The 20,333-nt window shown below is 41.4% G+C and overlaps 1 protein-coding gene across 20 annotated transcripts in view; it reads left to right on the forward strand.

Annotated features, from left to right (window-relative positions):
- Nucleotides 1-20,333, forward strand: part of dachd (dachshund d) — a 138,952-nt gene that overhangs the window by 106,590 nt on the left and 12,029 nt on the right. For 12 of the 20 annotated variants that reach the window (XM_037789607.1, XM_037789597.1, XM_037789589.1 and 9 more), the window contains 4 exons: nt 1,892-2,064; nt 3,410-3,587; nt 3,691-3,822; nt 18,683-18,849. In XM_037789607.1, coding sequence (XP_037645535.1) covers nt 1,892-2,064; nt 3,410-3,587; nt 3,691-3,822; nt 18,683-18,849 — 650 coding nt within the window. The remainder of the gene's footprint in view (nt 1-1,891; nt 2,065-3,409; nt 3,588-3,690; nt 3,823-18,682; nt 18,850-20,333) is intronic. The other 8 variants (XM_037789605.1, XM_037789606.1, XM_037789596.1 and 5 more) reach the window with 7 other exon arrangements.

Consider the following 20,333-nt stretch of genomic DNA (forward strand, 5'->3'; position numbering starts at 1 on the left):
AGATATGGCAAAGATACAAGATAAAGTTTTTGATTAACAGTTTTATTTTGTACCCTTTTTCGTCAGTTTATTGATTTGGTGAAAATTTGGCTACTTACGTCCATGTGTCTTTAATGCGTGTTTGATTGAATGGGTGTAATGTATCCACCTCAAAGGCAGAATAAGTCTCTTCACTCTGGCCCTTGAGTGGCCTTGAAAGGCTGATAGGTAGCCTAAACCTCCCCATGTTGTCCTACAGTAAGTACCCCCGCAATCAGGCCCCTCTGTGGTGTTTTTTAATTGAGCTTAGCCTGCTGAGTGGTAATTGATTCAGTCTGAGCTACAGCCGAGGCGCTGATACAAGGTGCTGCTTGGCTTCCGCCTTTCTTTAATCTCCGCCGCTTTATATTGTTTGGGAATACTCGCCACTGAGAAACTGCATGCCATCTTTCTTATGGAAATCAATGCTTCTTTTAGAAGGAGAGGGGAATGACAGAGAGGAGTACTTCTCATGTCCTTTCATTTTTCAACCAGTGTCCTTCTCTTTAGAGGCGTCGCCATGCAGATCTCCTTGCCCTTTGGCTACTGATGTTTTGTCAGAAAAAAGAAGAGTGGAGTTGTTTTGTGGATCAGCTTTCTGTAGCGCAGTATCTTTTTCCCCCCCCCTCTTTCTTTCAGGCAGATTTTTTTTTTCTTTTTCTTTTTTACCTTGAACTGGGCTGCCAAGAAAAAGAGAGAAAAAAAAGAGTGAAAAATCAACAGAGAAGCTCAATCAGATCCAATAGTGTCTATGAGGTTTTCTTTAAAGCATTTGAGGAAAAGCATCTGAGTGGCGGAGGAATGAGACCAAACTGTTCCCAGTCACTTTTGATCCTGCCAGTTCAAAGTCCCCATAGAGCAGAGGGAGGAGGAAGGTGGGGGGTGCGGTGGTTTGAGGGGGGTACAGACACCTAGCTTTGACCTTCTGTCTGCGCTCATGTCCTTTGAAAGTTGGCTTGTTTTCATTAAGCCATTCAGAAGCGCAGTGCAGGGCCACAGTTTGACTAACTACTAACCCCCCATGGTATCTTTATAAGACATTCTTTACATTTTCGGACTACTAATGTCTTCAATTTTCCCAATTAGGCGTCTATTGCCAGACAGCAATTGAATAATTTAAAACATTTGTAAGACATCTCTGATGTTGTAATGGAATAATTTGTGTGTGTTTAAAAAAAAGAAAAGAAATGAAAATCCCATTATTGTGTGAGCTGAAAGTCTCTTTTTGGTCTCGCTCTCTTCTACTTCTTCTTCTTCTCTCTCTCTCTCTCTCTCTCTCTCTCTGGTCTGGAATATAGGCTGCTATAATTAGCCTAAAGTCATTGCCATACTGCGGTCTGACGGTACTTGTTTGTCATTAGCACATTTAACTAGTCATTTGGGTAATGGCTTTCAAGATTGTTTTTACAGAGATATTTTTTTATATGTAAATATTGAGACAATTTCCATAATGTGCCCTTTTTATTCATCACGGAATAATTGATGCATCTTTATTGCTGTGTAAACTTTGGTCTTTGAATGACTGTGTATATATAGTTATCATCCCCATTTTCTTTATTATTATTGCAGTAGTATCTATTATTAACATGTGTTGTAAAACATTTATGTGTATTATGTTAACATGGAAAGATACCCGAGAAGCGATTAATTTGAATTATTCCATTTTTTTTTTTTCCTAATGGATGGCAGTGTAAAGCTTTAGTGTTATTGGACACCAATTTTAAAGGGTATCTCAGTGGTGGGAATTACTGATTGCTGAATTAACAGCAGCAGGTTTGGAGTTTTCAGACAGCGCCTCAGAAGTTTCCCCCTGTGGGTATCTCACTCATAATATGCATCATTGAGTAACCAACGACCTCTTCATGTGTCTCAGGCCTGGAACTCCCCTTCATGATGATGCCACACCCCCTGATCCCAGTCAGCCTGCCCCCAGCCTCTGTCACCATGGCGATGAGCCAGATGAACCACCTCAGCACCATTGCAAACATGGCCGCCGCAGCACAGGGCCAGAGTCTGCCCTCCAGAATGGTCACCTCTGTAATAAAGGTAAATTTTAAAGTAGTAATGTTAGGGCTGCACAGTTAATTGAATATTAATCGCGATCACATGATCGCCGCAATATTGACATATATAATACGTGCTCCGCTCATAGAAAACTCTGCTGCGTAAATCAAGCGCTTCCTAAACTAACAGCTAGAGATGCACCATCAGTCAGCAGCCGATTGACCGGTTTTCAGAAATCTCATATATCCATGTTTTTGCCGGTCAGACACACATGTGCAGCCGCCACATGATGGTTTTAAGTCGGCACACAGCGGTATAGCCAGTAATGTCAACCACACAACATGTCGTCCGTGTGGAAGCTCTTCAGCGTGAGTGAAGAAGACATAAAGCTGCAATTTGTCACAATGGTAAGTACAAAATAAGCCATGGAGCAAGAACCTTAAAGTGGTCATAAACATAATTGTTTTAGAACGTAACCGCCGGGTAACAATCAGAAAATAACGTGGTTCCCTCTCGACCACCGCTGCTATCTCTCCCTCCCTCCCTCGCTCGTCGAGCTGACGAGGAGGAGACAACTTCGAAAGCTTTGTGTTCACAAACAGCGGCTGACAATGGTTACATATTATACCTTTAAGAACAACTAACTTAATCAGGCTCTTGTTATATCGTAATTCATTCCCATGATGCAGCTCACAGTAATCACAGTGACCAGCTCATCTGCCGACAGCAAGAAACTACACGCTAGACAGCTCCGTTATGATGCTTATGGTGAATTAAAGCTCTACTCAGTAAAAGGAGTATTGGGCGATGGTAGATTGTAATGCTATCATGATGCGTTCAAATGTAATCTCGTAAAATTGAGTATTTGGTGAGAAGCTACAGTTGTTTGAAAGAGATGTTTTCACAGCAATATAAAATAGATAATTGAGAGAGGGATTAGGACCTGTTTAACTTCCTAACACTAGCTCTAAGCAGCTTATAATATAGAATTAGAACTACTAATTTCAAGATTTTTTTTTTTAATCAATAAAAATAAAATAATTTATTTCCTAATCATCTGAAGTTTGTATGCAAATAACCACTATAGATGACAATAACAAAGTACAAGGATAACATTTCGAATTTTTGACAGTTGGAATTTAGCACAACATTGAAGTGAAAACAGCGCTCTGTTTATTTAAATGTGAATTTGCAATAAAAATATTTTGCCCTTAAAATCTAGGAATAGTCGGGATAAATAATCGCGATCTCAATATCGATCAAAATAGTCGTGCAGCCCTAAGTAATGTTATAATACTAGATGGTTAAACGCAACTTCCTTCCTTCCTTCGTGTGGTGTAATGTTTCAGTCTACATCAGATATTTATTTTGAGGGTATGTGTTTCTGGCGCTGCTGGGGTTTCAGGAACGGGTGCCGGACAGTCCCTCCCCTGCTCCTTCCTTAGAAGACCACAGGAGGCCCGGCAGTCACCCGTCGTCCCACCGCAGCAGCAGTGTGTCCAGCTCCCCGGCCCACACAGAAAGCTCCTCCGATAGGATACGTACGTTTGTCACACAGATAAATGGTGAAGAAAAAAAAGCAAAATTTGTCAATTTAAGTGGAAAAGCGTCTTCTCAATAATGTTCCAAATGCCACTCCTGTTGACTGTTTTGTCATCTTCCCTCCAGCGATACACCACAACGGCCTGCACATGAACCACGCCCTCCTAGGCCTGTCCCCAAATATCCCGCCTGGGCCTAAAGAGGGAGACCTGGCCCACGACATGAGCCATGAATTAAAGAGGATGCACAATGAAAAAGGTGAGTCAGCTTTAATTTAAAAGAAAATAAGAGTGGTGTAGTTTACATGATGCTGTGAAAGATTTCCACTATAAGAAGAACTGTGATTTGTATTGTTTCTTTTCTAAACTCATAATATACATTTTAAGGTAAGGACTTAGCTTCACTATGTATGGAAGTGACAGATGTTATGAGAAGCAAGTGACTGAGTACTACATTTGTGCTCTACTGGACCGGTTCTATTCCAGTTGCCTATAATGTACGTTTTAATTCTGAGAATTAAGTCTAATAACAAAGACAAAGGCTCAACAATTTAAAGAGAGCAGAGCAGGTTTGTGAATCTGCAGAAACATCTGAATCTAGTTGATATCACGAAATCAGTGGAGGCAGGAGAACCCACTGAGCTAACAGTGGAGACAAGGAGCCCACATTTGGTTAATGTGTCTCATATTTCTATGAGACTGTTGTTGGTCAGGGTGCCTTCAAGTGTTATCAACTTTTTGTACCAATTGAAGTGGAAGATAATGCCACTTTTATCACTGAAAAAAATCTAGAAGAAACTCTAGACCCACCAGAGAACAGTCTGCATTCCCAGTGTATTTTTTTCACCAAAAAAAAAAAACCACTTGACATTTCTAGAACTTGAAAGATTTTTTAAGTCTGTGAACAGCCAAATACAGGGTACATTTTGGCTGTGACAGGTAAAAATGTCTTATCACTCGCTTGCCACCATGGCAGATTTTCCTTATATTAAGAAATATAATTTTAAAAAAAGCTATTCCTAAATAACGTTACATGATATATTCCATAGTTCTACTGTCTGGTACCACTGACTCAGTGTTTACAATTCTAATGTGTTCTAAATAGATTGCAGAAGTGGCAGACAAATTGAGTAGCCGGTAGAAATGTTCAGTGTTGGAATGGAAATCTTTTTTTTTCAGTTCCTGTCTGTGAATATTGGTAATACAATCTGAGAAATGTGAAGCCTTTGGCAGGATTTGTAGTCCCTCAGCCTCTTTATTCTTCTTGCTTCCTGTTTATCCCAGGTGTAGATTGTGTTACTCTAACAAAACTCCTGAATAGTCAGTCAAACCCTCTACCAATAAGTTGACCGACTACAAATCAAATATGCACTTAAGAAGGTAACCTGTAGTGTAAACATGTGTGGATGTGGTAAAATAAGGGCTGTCACTCGATTAAAATATTTAATCGCAAATTAATCAGACCTTTTTTATCTGTTCCAAATGTACCTTAAAGGGAGAATTGTCAAGTAATAAATACTCAGATATACTTGCTTTATGCACATGTATGTATACATTTATTATTGGAAATCAATTAACAACACAAAACAATGACAAATATTGTCCAGAAACCCTCACAGGTACTGCATTTAGAGTAAAATACATGCTCAAATCATAACATGGCAAACTCAAGCCCAACAGGTAACAACAGCTGTCAGTGTGTCAGTGTGCTGACTTGACTATGACTTGACCCAAACTGCATGTGATTATCATAAAGTGGGCATGTCTGTAAAGGGGAGACTCTTGGGTACCCATAGAACCCATTTTCATTCACATATCTTGAGGTCAGAGGTCAAAAGACCCCTTTGAAAATGGCCATGACAGTTTTTCCACGCCAAAATGTAGTGTAAGTTTGGAGCGTTATTTCGTGACAAGCTAACATGACATGGTACCAATGGATTCTTTAGGTTTTATAGTTTCAAATAATACCAGTATCTTCACTCTAGCTTTAAAACTGAGCCCACTACATCCTCAGAAAGATCGATTGCATTACTGCTTTAAAGAAATTAGTGGCGTTTAAACACATTTTGCGCTAACAGGTTATTATCGCGTGAACTTTGACAGCCCTAGTTTAAATGGTTGGATGAAATGTCGCACACAATTTTTGCAGTGTTACTGTGTTAACCTGCTGTAGATGCTTTACATTTACAACACATGTCAGCCCTTTATATTGCACTTGCCATGATGACGTTTTATGACAACAGATAAAGCACATTGTTTTTTAACAATTTTCTGCAAAAAATACCCGCATTTTTTTTTTTTTTAAATGTTCTGATCACGTTCAACAAATTTTCAACCAGATTTTATATCCCCATGCACCCATGTCCTCTGCTGTATTAGGACATCGTTCACTTATAGTAAACAGGTGTGGACAGCTAAGAATATTGTTCTGTTAAAAGAAAGACAAATTGGGAAGAAATGTAAAAAAGCTGCTTTGGGTTCCCTTAGATAATTACAAAAACAGTGTGTTTGCTGAATGTTTGTAGAATCAGATTTTCACACAGATTTTGCATTATTTATGTCTTATTATATCATATATTGCATTATTTTGTTTAAATCAGAAGGCTTTTATTTATATACTAAATTTATACTGATATTTTTACATAAATATGGGAAATAATGAGCCCTCTGTAAAGAGCAGTAGACTTGCTGACATGTGCTGTTTCCTATAATCCCCATTAACTCTGAACTTAGAGGGAAACACAATCAAAATGCTGAACCTCAATCACATTGTCCAAAGCAAATGTTTTTATTATTAATTGCTGGCATTATTTCATTACAATTTTGCCGTGCTTGTAAAGACAAAAAAAAAAAAAAGAAGAAAAAAAAAAAGATAGAAATCTACTAAGCGTGGCGGATTAAATACAAAATGAAGCAAATAATAGATTTCAGTATTCTCTGTTGGTTTTGAGCAGAGCAGAGCAGGGGCGGGCGGTGCTGTGCGGTGCTGTGCTGTGCTGTGCTGGGTGATGCAGGGTGGGGTGAGGCTGATAATGATATTAAAACCACTATGGAAATCATTGGGCTGTATGTTCCCTGTTGGCTGGGCTGACGTGAAGATCAGTGTTAGACCTTCACTCGCAGGGTGTGAAGCAGTGAATAGTAATAATTAGCAGGATCATGAGCTGAATTTATGGGTCACAAACTGTCTAACTGTCTATGCATGTGTGTGGCAAAAAGAGAGTCAGGCAGAGCAACGCAAACACAGAGACAGGAGGAGATTTAACCAAGTATCCGCACGCTAAATCAGCTGAATCTTTTTGCTCAGTAGCAGAAAACCTTACTTCTTTAACTGAAGTGCCTCCTCCACACTCAGATAATCAACACAAATGGACTGTAATTTCTTCGCAATATTAGAGGAGAAAGCAAATGACCCGGCAATCCACACCAATCCTAGCTAGTTGACCCGCACACATCTACCGGCAAACACGCGCCGCATTATCTTTGAGATTGTCAATTCCTAATATGTCACTGGACTTGATTAGGATTCTGAGCTCTCCAGTGTGTGCACCAGAGGTCTCGGGCTGTGGAAAACATTTTTATAAAATAACCCATTAATGCAGAGGAGTGCAACTAAATTAGTTACCAATTTGCTGAGCATGAATTAATGAAGAGAGCTTCTCCCGGCTCCCACAGTTGTAATTTTCATAATAACCCCAGACCTTTATTTGGCAGGTTGTTTAGTTTTTTCGTTTGAAGGTTTTCATTAGTCTAATGAGGACTGTGCAAGGGCGAGCAGTCAGCACAATTTACATGAGGAAGCTATCATAATAAATGAGGCAATTTGAATAACATGCACAGGTTTATGCAGCGAGATAAGAGAGATTGTAGCAGCCAGATTCAGAGGTAACCAATACATTAGAACCAACTAATAACCAAAGTAATTCCAATAAAAGCTTTAAGTGAAGGGAATAAAATTAATGATAGATATATTGAACTGTAATGATATGATACATGATGCATTAGATTAATAAAATAAATGTGTTCCATTGTCAGAGAGGGGGGTGAGGCCTCGCCATCCGAAGCTTTGTTTATGGTGAGCTTTTTAATTAGGCTTGTTCATCGCATCAGTTTGTTTAGATAAATGAGATAACATTCCAATGGTTTAATGATATCTCTCCACTTGTTTGATCTTTATGATCCTGGCAGAGCATTAAATTAATCTCTTGCAATGCACTCTTAGAAAAGAGGAGCGCAGTGGGCGCAGAGGAAGGAGGCAGTGCCCCGGCTCATATGGAAGCTATTTAAAATAGCCAGACACCTCAGAGACAGCCACTATAATGTCACATCACTCATATCCTATGAACACGTCTCATCTTTTTCATGTCATCTCTGCTGATGAAGGACAAAAGGCTGTTTGTTGTCGTCTAAAAAAGACCATTTCCAAAGTTGTGTCACCCAGTGCAGGGTAACCAGATGGTAGGTTTTTTTTTTTTTTTGGAGCTGTTGTTTGAACTTGATTGTTTTTTGTCCAAATTTCTACCCAAGAAAAAAGGGAGAGATTAGATGATGTGTGAGGGGGGGGAAAAAAAGGCTAGTAGAAAGCTAAGTGTTATCTCACATGTGACTAATTGAATTGCTTCAAACAGAAAGTCTGTGGCGATAACTTCCGACAAGCCTCTGTCTCGTGAAACAGCAGGTAGCTGACAAACAAGGGGGGAAATTTGAAAGGTACGGAAGCCTTTGGCTGTAAACTCACTTTGGACATCAAACACTTGACATCATTTTATTTCCTCGGGGAGAAGGTGTTTGAAATGCGAGCCATATGTATGTACGTCGAAGTATAAGAGTTTTCTGTAAATACCATGTGGCAGTTTAAGCATTTTGCCAACAACAAATTTCACCACTTTACCCCTCAGCCCTCCCACCGCAGTTAAACATGCCACATCTCTTTTACGCAGAGCTAAAACGCCTGACAGGAGAAGTCGGAGGCAACTACAGCGTGTAAACTGATTCTGTAAACCATATTTTAAAAGCGGGTGATTCACCGGTAATATGATATTGGCACTTCCCTGGTTATATATCCTTGTTGACACAACAGGAGATGCACTCGTAATGCCTCTCTCCGAGCACAAATGGATGCTTGTGGTGCGTTATGTCACCTAGAGGTGCATCATTTCATACCTGCTATCCGCTGAGCAATCGTTGATGCAAAGCTGATCCGCCACGCCTTTTTTCTTTGTCAGGATGCTGCCTAAGTGTCCAGTGGGTGGTTGCGCTATCCCAGTTTACAGTCTGAATGATGAAGTGGAGCAGGTACCAGTGTCACAGTCTATTACATAGAGCTGCTTTGGGCAAGGACCTGTGGACACTGATGGGCTCATGTAGAGAGAGGGGATGTGTTTTTGAAAAAAAAAAAAAAGATGAAAAGGGCAAAAAAAGTGATTTCTAGCCTTTGTAGTCTTTGTTCTGCTCCTTTTATTTTTTTGCATAAGCATTTACAATGATAAAAAGGAAGTTAGGGGACTTTTGGGTCAGGCAAAAGTTTCAGCATCAGTTGCGCGCTCTTTTTTTTTTTTGCGGGGCGTAAATATTTCACTTGACATTGATGGTATCTCCCGTACTGTATCATTAAAAAAGTTCGATACGTTCAGTCGGTGTAAGCTCCTTCTCTTCATCTTTCTGACTTTAATGCGCGGTGTTTTGTTCAGTCCTCCCCGATGTCCTTGGCGTTGCGAGCTTCAAACACATGCTGACTACCTGACTTTCCCTAAGTCAGGAGGCAAGATCATTAGCCATCACAACCCTGAAATGTGACTTGGCAGACAATAATGCTTTATGATCAAACAACTTGTCAGTGCGTCCTGTTGAAATGAAAGAGTGCAAAAAAATAATTCAATAGAGGATCAATCAAATTTCCACCCGGCCCATGTGAGAGAGATTGCTGATGGTGCAGAGAGGGGCTATTCCTCGAGGACACGGGAGTTCATTTGGATATTTGTTCTCCCCCTCATGAATGTTCCATTGCGTGACACCATCTCCTGCTAATCACATTTCACTGAAAAAAGGGGGGGATGCTTTTAGGGACGTTGAAAAGAGAGAGGTTCTTTTTAATCTTTGAAATGCCTCAAAAGTGACAGAATGCTTTCTCCTGCCAAGACGTGAGCCTCGGATGGGGAGATAAATATGCTGTGGTCAGCTAAGTGTATCTAGTGAGCAGAGAGGCAAATTTAATAATGCATTATCATTCACTGGCGAAGGTGAAATCTCCCTGTCCATCAGAAGGCTGAGGCCTGTTTCATGTTACCCTTCACTGCAAATGAACAAGTGCTTTACTCAGCCATACCAGAGATGCACAGTAGGCACCAGTGCTCTGCTTATATATGCTGCTGTGTGGACTGTCAGGAAAAACAGGTCTGCAATCAAAGCAATCATGTCTCGGTCTCGACTGGAGACATTAATGATCACAGTCCTTATCCCTGATAAAACTGTTTTGAACAATAACCTTCTTTTTTTCCCTTTTTTTTTGTTCGTCTTCCTTCTCTGAGAACACAAGGTGCGTTTTACATATCTGAGCATCTGCTATTATGCAGATTACGGCAACATATTTACCCGAATGCCCTTGGACAACAGCATTAAACAATTATGAAGATTATGTACAATGCGGAGAAAATTTGCGATTCAAAACAAATTCGCATCTTAGCGGTGGCAACTGTTGCGGACAGATAAGGTTGACCCTGAATATGTATTTCTGTACTTTTTGGAGACATTCCGCGGTGGTTGTTTGTATAATTTAATATTTACATGCAAACAGTAATTAAGTGATGCTGCCGACATGCCAGGGCCAGGCTCTGCCAAGGTAAACACCAGCCCTAGTAGTTTGCCACAGTCCATCATGTTTACAGACTTGCAAGAGCCGAGTGCTGTTTGTGTGCTCTTCCTTGGCAAAGCCCATAAAACACAACCAATTGGATGCCGAGTGTTGAACACAGTCACTCATCGTCTGGCAGTATGCTCGCTGACTTGAGGACATTGTGAGTCAAACCTTTAAATTTTCACTCTGCGATAATTACGCCGCTATACTTGAGCTTTTATATCCTTTCACTGAGAAAGTAAATCATTCCTAATAAAGAGAGGAAGAATAGGGGGCGGAGGGAGAAGTGCTTGAGGACTAATTCTCTTCACTCCCTCCCTCTCTCGCTCTCTATTCTGCTTTTTGAAAGCCTTTCTCTGAGTATTCCAGTCACCTTGACTTTGCAGCTGCAGCCTTATAGTCTGTTGCTTATCCTGCCTAACCCCAGTCTGTCAATTAGGTGTTTAAAAATTAATCTCTTTAACTGGAAATACCATGCCAGCTTTCTTCCGTCTGCAAATGAAGTGTTATTAATTCACGCAGCGCAAAGCCAGTGTTATGAATAATGTTATCAAAACAGATTTCCACACGTTTAACACGTCGCTCCTATTAAAACCCCTTAAGTATTTTTATAACTGTGAAACCGGGACTACTAATGGATTTGCATCCTTTTTTTTTTCTTTTTTTTTGTGCTTCCACACCAGGCAGCCATAGAGCAAGTGCTCCTAAGCCGGGCCTTTCAAAGTTTACATTTCCCATTTCCTCTTTTGTTCCTTCATCTTCATTTAAAAAGCAGCTCAGTATATCCAGTCTGGATTAGCGCCAGCCGTCGCCGACGCTTGTTCGGCGGCAACAGAATGGCGTAGCCTCTCCCTGTAGGATTGCAATGCCAGGCAATGACACCAATGTGTCTCCCCGTCGCCCCCCCCACCACCACCACCACCAAACCCAGCGACGCTCTGATCTAGCAGCAGGCTATCTGGCCAAGCACACCAAGCTAATACTTGTTCCATTAAAACCTGGTGATTACGGGGGGATTTCCTCTCTGTTTGTTTGTTTGAATGCTTAATTATCAATATGTAATTGGCATGTGTATTGTGATGTTGGGTGCATATTCGGTGGCATATTTCACTGGAACGCGCATTGCTATCGGGTGGAAACAGGACTCCCCAGTCACTGTCTAAGTTAAGCTGCATGAGAAGTTGCTCTAATGAATTAATAAATGCTAAACAAAGGAGGACTAAACAAAGAGTGAGAAATAAATGGCTTGATGATTAGTGGGTCAGAGAGATTAGTGGGGGTATACAGTACAAATGATCCCCTTCTGAAATGGGAATGATTCAGGCAAAATACCCAATCAATAGCTGAGGCCAATTTAATCTCTGGGATTCTTCTGTCAATAAACGGACCCGGTCAGCGGAGGTCAATATGCAAAGACAATCTAAACACCTTCAAAGTGCCTCACTATAATGTCCTTCTCCGAGTATTATCTTCTTGACAGTTCGGGCTCACAGTCAATAGGTGAATTACAGAAATCTATTCGAGTCTGCCGGGCTGTCATTTTCTTTTCTGAGCCACAAGTTTATTTTTTGCTTCCTCCCCCCCCCCCCCAGCCTGAGCCTTCCTGGTTTGGCTAAAAACTAAAAAACATGGATTTTAGCGCTGCGATCCCTAACCTTTAATCACATCGGCCCCCGTTCTGTTTCGACCATTCTAACTGCTCTACAAAATGCCATTTTGTCTCCACTACTGTCTCGCTTTAAGAGCTCATTTGAAGGTGCGCGCTGGCAGAAACAAAAGTCCTGTATGCTTTTATGCAGTCATCACAGTCAGCCAAGCCTGTAATCCTCAGAGGTCCGATAATGACATAGCCCCTGCATTTATTACATGGAGGAGAGGAGAGAGGGAAAACGCTGACTTTGAACAAATGAACACTCTGACCTTTATGCAATAAATATGACATGGGCCGCATAAAAAGACAAGATATCTTCCTCCTGAATGGAAGTCAACACGGATTCTGCTCCCTTGCCTCTTGCTCTGCTCTGTTCCCATTTCTCTCTCTCTCTCTCTCTTGCTGTTTTTTTCTGTATCCTCTTTTTCCAGTTAAACAAATGATGGAATCGATTTTAATTGTTTGCGCCGTAATATTGTAATCTATGCTCCAAAAGCACATTTTGTAGTTCTTAATTCTCTCTGCTATACATAATGTCCATTGCAGACTATTATGGATAATCATCCGTCATGTATTCTAATCTCCATGCATGATTAGATCCTTAAATTTTAATCATTAGCGGGTGTTTTCTCAGCAATGAAAGCAATAAAAGAAATATTCTTTATCCGCGCCAGGAAAAGACGGTTTTAACAGAGAGAATCAACCTTTAACTGTGTCTTTTGTGATCTCGCCGTGATCCCAATTGAGCATCGCGATTGTCTTCTTTTGTCACCTCAGACCGCCTTCTCTGACAGTAAAGGATTTATGGTTATTTCCTCCGTGCAGCCTGTCCATCTGTGGCTCTATCTTCATGTGGCCTTGAGAATACGATTCAATTTATTAAGGCAAAGCAATGGACTCATTACTTTAAAAAGGTGGCAAGAGAGAGAGGGAGCGCGAGAGGGAGAAGTGACACACTGAATTGGTTATTAATGGAAAGGCACAGCCATAGGGCAGTTGAAATTTAATGATATCCTACAAGAAAATATGAGGGTGTCACTCTCCAAAAAGTCATGCTAAATGTCAACATTTTAAGGTCCCGGTGCTAATTTTATGCCTGTGCACAGTAATGTTTTGGAGAGCATTTAGGAAACACGGCCCAGTGGCCAGCCTGATTATCCCGCTCACCTTCTCTCCTCTCTCCAAATGGGTTTGTGCAGCAAGCGATTTCATCTCTAAGTGAAGGGAACATTAGGGAGGGGGGGGAGAAGAGAGAGAGCGATAGAGGAAAACACGCGGTTTGATTTTCATGCTGTGATAAGAGAGTGGGAGCCAAATGTTACCTGTTAATCTAGCCCAAACCGACCGGGGCTCTTGACTTTGTCCCCCAGCAGGGATGGGGCAAACACTCATTTTCCTCTCTCCGTGATGAAAAGGAAATTAGCTTAAATGTGATGAGGGCACATTAGTGTGTGTGCTGTGCATGTGTGTAATGAGTGTGTGTTTGAAGGTTTTTTTGTTTGCAACGTGCATGTGTGTTTTCTCTTTCTTCGCAGTGTATACAGGACATTACACACTCACACACACATGCACAACATATGCAAGTGATAGTCATTCTAAAGGAATTTGTCTCGTATGGATTCATCACACACGTTCTCCCACTACAGTATGTCCTGCAGGTTCTTACTTACTTGCTTTATACGATATCCAGAGTGTTAATATAGCAGCAAATAACTATTTGCTACGGAAAGATATATAGGAGTAATGTCTACCTGAGCAGAGAATAAAGTTGCTCTCCCCACCCGATTTGACTTTAATCAGGCCATTAAGTAAGCGTTATTGGTAGCTATAAGCCTCGTAGATGTAGGTCGTTAGGGGCCTACTACGCCCACTACATTGTGAAAGTGAAACTTAAAAGCAACGAGTTCTAACACGTTGTAAAACTGAATGAAACATTACGTTTTGAACACAAATAAAAAGGCTTCTTAAGGTTTAGCCACCAAAACGACAACTTCTTAAGGTTTAGGCTATAAAACTGTAACTTTTTTAGGTTTAGGCAACACAACTACAACTTATATAGGTTTAGGCAACAAACAAAAAACATCACTTAGTTAAGTTTAGGGAAAAACATGTTTCGGCTTAAAATAACTATGTTTCTAAAGTGAAATTGAAACACAAAGACAACCAGACATTGTTGGTTTCACACAAAGTGGGTAAAAACCCTGTGTTTTGTGACTGACTTCCACTTATGCTCCTGTCATGATTACTACGGTCGCTAGAGGTCGCTGTCGTCTTCTTTTGTACCTTTTTTTGGTGATCTACCATTTGAATAGATGATAAAACCTACCATTGGGTGTAGTAGGCCCCTATTGACCCATATCTATAGTGCTTATAACGACTTATAATGCCTTATTTAATATCCTGAAAACAGTCTAATCGGCTGCGCTCCCTCTGTGTGTGTTGTAATCGGAACTTCTCCTTGCTTTGTTCACTTATCCTGGCCGGACATAAATGCTTTCAGCGCATGTGAGCGTGCCCCACCAGCTAGCTCCCGGCCGCCGCTCTGCACTGCTCTCATACGGCGGTTACAGCTGATAACGCCGTCCCGACCGACGGTGTCATCGCGGAAGCGTAGCATCCACCCTCCGGTTCCCCCTTAACTGTTAGCACTGTTAGCACCGTTAGCTGCAAGCCGCCAGCTCAGTCGTCGCCATGTTGAGAGCCGCGCGTAAGCAATAGAAACGCTCCCAATCTCGCATTTAGCACCTTTAACACTTGGAAACCTGCTTTTACAAGTGTGCAGAGTTTACAATCTAAACAACAAGAAACATAAAATAATATCTACATTTATTCAAATAAGCATATGACATACTATAAGAGCTCTTGTTTAAAACTGTCATACAGCTAAAGCTGAATTTATTTTGCCTGAAAGACCCTTCAGAGTGCAGACATCGTTTGCAAGATAAGCTGGGCTCATGTTTTTTTAAAGTGCTCAAATTGCATGCAACTACTTTTTTTTTTTTGCCCAGCTCTGCATCACTGCATTCGTACCAGAAGACAGATATTTCCCTTGACAAGATTTTCCAAATCCAGCGCTTTAAGTGCAGGTGGAATAATGCTGTGTTGGCTGCTAATGGCTGTCCGAGAGGTCATAACTACTCCATTTGAAGGAGGCTGGTTTCTCCGCAGCCCTGGCAGGTCAAATCAAATGTAATTGTGCAGTGAAAAGCAGTGCCTTGCTTTGTGTTGGCGGTGCTGACAACCTCCGGGTTTAGCATTCAGTTCTCCTGCTGGGAGGAACACAGGTTTGCAAGGACAAAGGCTTCACCTGTCAATATATCACACTGACTGGCCAGCCAAATGTACCTCTGCTTTCCCTCTCTCTTCTCTCCCCCCCCTCTCTCTCCCTCCTATCTCTCTTCCTCTCTGTCAGTCTTTCATTCTCTGCACACCCATTCTATCCCAGCCTCCTCTTCCTCAGCCTGTGCCTCACCTATCTATCCATCCATCCATCTTCTGTCCTCAACCATCTATCTCTCATTCCTGGCATCCTTCTCGTCCTCTTTCTCTCTCTTTGTGTGTGTCTTTCTGTATCTTCCTCTCGCTCGCTCGCGCTGCCTTCGTGTGAGGACTCAGCTGAAATGTCCTGAGGGACCCAGTTTCAAACACAGGAACCAGAAACATATGGCACATTTTCAACTCCCAAGGTCAATTACAGCTATTTATCCAGAGATTGCAGCTAAATTTCCCAAGGTTTCTTCTAGATTTACCACAGATTGCAATGTGTGTCTGTCACATTTTAAATCAGGCCAGTTTCCCCTTGCTTCTCTCCGCTCCCTGCGACTTTCCATCAAATATTTCAAAGGCTTTCAAGTGGGTTTTAGACATGTTTTATCTCTGCTTATCATGTGCCCCATCTTTTTTTGCCTCGGCTTTGCTAGGTCCAAGTGCCGCTTGCAACACAAATCTAATAACATGTAAATTGGAGATAAGCCCAGATCCCTCCAAGTGATATTTTTTACATTCATAGTTTGTCAAGTCAATTCCTGGGCCCCTGTTTTAGCAGCACAACACATGAGGAGTGAGAAAATTAACTGGATAGGTGATTCATCATTGCTAGCACACTGTCAAGGACTCCCTCTGCAGCTATTGAGAGCAGGGTGGAGGAGGAGGACGGAGAGAGGAGGGGAGGGGGGGCGTTGTTTTAAATTATGGCATTTCATTCAGAATGCATTGTATTTACAGCGTCCCATTTTTATTTGTGGCTCCTATTATCCGCCGAAACAGTTGTGCATGAAATGTTATTTGTGACAGGGGTGACCCGCGAGTGTTTTTCCACACAGTATTTCATAGTCGGGGGCCTTAACTGTACCTTTACCGTACGGTAAGCACAAGAGGCTGTCACAGCTGCTGTTGGCAGCCTTGCTAGTGGAGAAATATCACCTGGAAACAGAGCACTCCATTCCACCGGCCCCATCACTCCAACGCCTGTCGCTGTAATTAAGTTGAAGTCAATGATTCTGGAGCAATGGTGAGAAATAAACATGCAAACACATGCCAGCATTTGCAGCCAGGCACAGGGAAAAAGAGGGGGGCGGGGGGGAGTTTGGGCTGCAATAACATTAGAAGCACAGAAACCACAGATCTAGATCGTGTTCTGCAGGAATTTACATTTGAGTTTCATTAAGCCGGTTTTGATTATATTGATTAAATTAGTCACTTATTAGCTTCCCATTTCCTTTTTTTTTTTTTTTTTTTTTTTTTATAAATGCCTGTGTTTATGCGTAGCTCCTGGTGGAAATGTTATCTGACAAGGGGTGCTGTACTGTAGTTGGAGTCTGTCGAACAAAACACGCTGTTTGCTTTTCCCAGAGCATGACAGGTTGTTTCCCCTGCAACAAAGCCATCAAATATTCCGTGTGATCCAACATTGTGTTGCAGGGGAGGCCTGCTGAGTGGGAAGCCGGAGTTTGTTAAAGCAATGATTTATGATTAATGCCAACACTAAATAAGGGACAAAGTGCCTACAGTACAAATCAATTACAAAGCTACAACAGCAGACCTTTCCCCGAGGTCTACTAACGTCTCTAGTTGTTATGGTGATTTTATTGGAGGTGGGTGATGCATGCATATAATGCACGCAATACGTCTATATCAACCTGAGCTGGAGCCAACTGTAATGCTTTTGATCTTTGATTAGCCATTTTATTGAGATAAAATGGGACTTTCATGTTGTGCCAGTGTATAAGGAGAGTGGATTTTTATATTTCCACCCAGACGCCCACCTCAAAATGCAGACAGGACTGCACCAAACAAAACAAATTACCACAGGAGTGGCTTCTTAAAAGTAGGCAATTCATTATTTTTATGAAGTCAAATTATAAACAAATTTTAATCCATTAGGCAACCATCCATTCTAATTAATCAACAGGAGTGAACTCCATCTGAAAAAAGGAGAAAGGTTGTTTACTCTCTCCACGGACCAGCGGTGCATATTTCACCGTCTTCCCCTCTCGGAGAAAAAGGGAAAAAAAAAAACGTTCTTCAAATTACAAACCTAAACTGTGAATCCTAACACTCGACTTTTGGCGCGGAGATGTTTCCAGGGCATTTGCAGATGCTTGAAATAATCTCCAATGTTTTTGCTCAATCTGCTCTGAGGATGGGTGAAATAAATACTTTAAACTAATTAATGTAAGACCAGCTGTTCCCAGCACTTGGCTGGCGTTGGTGAATATTGATGGGAGGGAGAGGCAGGGCTGTTCGGCTCCACTCGCTGTTTGTACAAGATTCAGCCTGCCACATAAACAGATATGAATACTGGATGAGAGCAGAGAGGTGCTGTGCACGACACAGCCAGGGTTCCACATTACAAATAAAAACTTTTTTCATTAAATTAACAATTAAACAGCTGATGGTGCAGACTTCCTGTGGAGACCTTTTTAGCCGGGATGCGTTTAATAAACCGGCTCACTCTGCAAGATGGTAGCACTTACAAAACCGTTGGCTTGATAAAAGCTCACTGGACAAAAAACATGTGTCGAATCTGATGGGGCAACAAACGGCAGTGTCTGACATACTGTTTTAGTTTGACCAGGCTGTATCTGTGTCTGCCGGTCTGCCTCCCGCTTTCACTCCCTCCCTCTCCTGCTCCTCTTTCCTCCTCTGAGGCCCGGCGGAGAGGCTGGACGGCAGATGGCAGGGCCCTACCCCTCCGCCGGTGATGAATGGAGGATGATGTCATCTTAGGTTTTGACAGGCACCCGTGCGTGCGTGCACAAAGGAAGCCCGAGCCTCTGGGGTCGAACTGCGGGCCTGCTTCTGATTTTGGAGTCCACATGACATCTCTTAAATGGGGGGAAGCTGGATTTATGTCCCGGTAGATATTGTTTAACCCCACACTCAGGCTTTGAGAAGAAGCAATACAAAAGGAGTCTCCAAGGGGACCAGTCAGTCCACTATATTTCTGAGAGGAGCTGCTGGAGATCAATATCGACCCAGTTTGCTGCTACTGGTCAATTCAAGTCAGGGTCAATATGTGTCAACAATCGCCAAAAAACTACTCACATATTCTACCACTTAGTTAGTTTTCAGGTTTCACAAATAGAACTCTGTGAATGATTAATCAATTTTCAGTGTTATCGTGTTTCTTCGCAGAGGACAACTCCATGTGCACCCCAACAGCAAGAGACAGCTACGAGAGGTTGTCTTTCGCCGGACAGGGTCTTCCTCCTGGCTTCCCCTCACCATTCCTCTTCCCAGACGGCCTGTCGTCAATAGAGACTCTCCTCACCAACATACAGGTATTGTCCACCGACAGAGTTGTGCCCTCATAACAAGACAGAGTCAACACATGCTGACACAACTTTAGGAGTAGTAAAGTTTGGCATCTGATGGTTTATACAGTAATCTCTGCACTGTACCTTTAACCTCATGTAGCCAGGCCTACTGTATGTCTTGTCAGTCTCAAGGAAGCCTGGGAAAAAAATCACAAACATCCATTGTTTCAAGCAAAAATGTTCATGTGATGTTTGAAATGATTTTGATGCCAAGTGTTTGCCATAGAGCAAGACACAGACACTGTGGCAGACACACAGTTAAAACACAATAACTACCACTTGAGGGCGCCAAGGTGGAACATTATTAAATTCCTTTCGTATTTGCTTCGAGAAATATATTGCTGATATACTTAAGCTCCAGAAAAATGACAGCTCTGGATTTTTTCTTCAAACTGCTTATAATGTGTTTACAAGCAGCAGGAAGTAGTGAAACTTTCTTAACGTTAAGTAGGAGTGTTGTGGTCGGGTTGCATAACTGCGCATACACAGTATTTGACTTCTCCCGTCTCCTACCAACAGACTTCTCTTTAACCATAATGACAAACTTACCATTAACGTAACTATCACTGCAATATTTTCCAAACATTACCCATTCTTGAGCTTGGATGTCCTAAAGGAATACTTCACCCACAAAATGACCATATCATTTACTCACCGCGTGTTACCTTGAATTCTTGAACAAACTCTCTTTGCACTTTGTTGCATGAACTCCCAGCGCGCAAGCGTGAGACGGTAGTGATGGGAAATGGTGTTTGAAATACTAAGATTTAGGTGAAAATGCATGTGTTTTAGAAGCAGTGAGCATACGACTTGATTGTTTCAGACATGGATTATACTGCACGAGTTGAGTTTTATAAACAGATGTTTTGATATAGTTCTGCTGTTGTTAAACCTGGCCTCCATTTACTTCAATTCGTGAAGGATTTACTCCGTTTTGGGGCATTTTCGGATTCTCCGCTCACAGTGGAGGCATGCGAGAAAAACAACGTTTTCTTCAAGAATTCAAGATAACGTGGTGAGTAATTAATATCAGAGCTGCAACGATTAATTGATTAATCAAATAGTTGCCAATTATTAAATAAATCTGCAACTATTTTAATAATCAATTAATCGGTTAAAGTCATTTTTTAAAGAAAACAAAATCAAAATTCTCTGATTACAGCTTCTTAAATGTGAATATTTTCTGGTTTCTTACTCCTCTATGACAGTAAACTGAATATCTTTGAGTTGTGGATAAAAACAAAACATTTTAGGACGTCATATCGGGCTTTGGGAAACACTGATCGATATTTTTCACAATTTTTTGACATTTTATAGACCAAACAATAAAAATAATTGTTAGCTGCAGCCCTAATTGATGTACATGTGATCATTTTAAGTGTGAAGTTTTACTTCACATTTTACCTATTTTATCGTCAAGGCTTGAGGACTAAATCTTAAATTAATAA

This window comes from Sebastes umbrosus, chromosome 13 (genome assembly GCF_015220745.1).
Source record: "Sebastes umbrosus isolate fSebUmb1 chromosome 13, fSebUmb1.pri, whole genome shotgun sequence".
Taxonomy (NCBI): Eukaryota; Metazoa; Chordata; class Actinopteri; order Perciformes; family Sebastidae; genus Sebastes; species Sebastes umbrosus.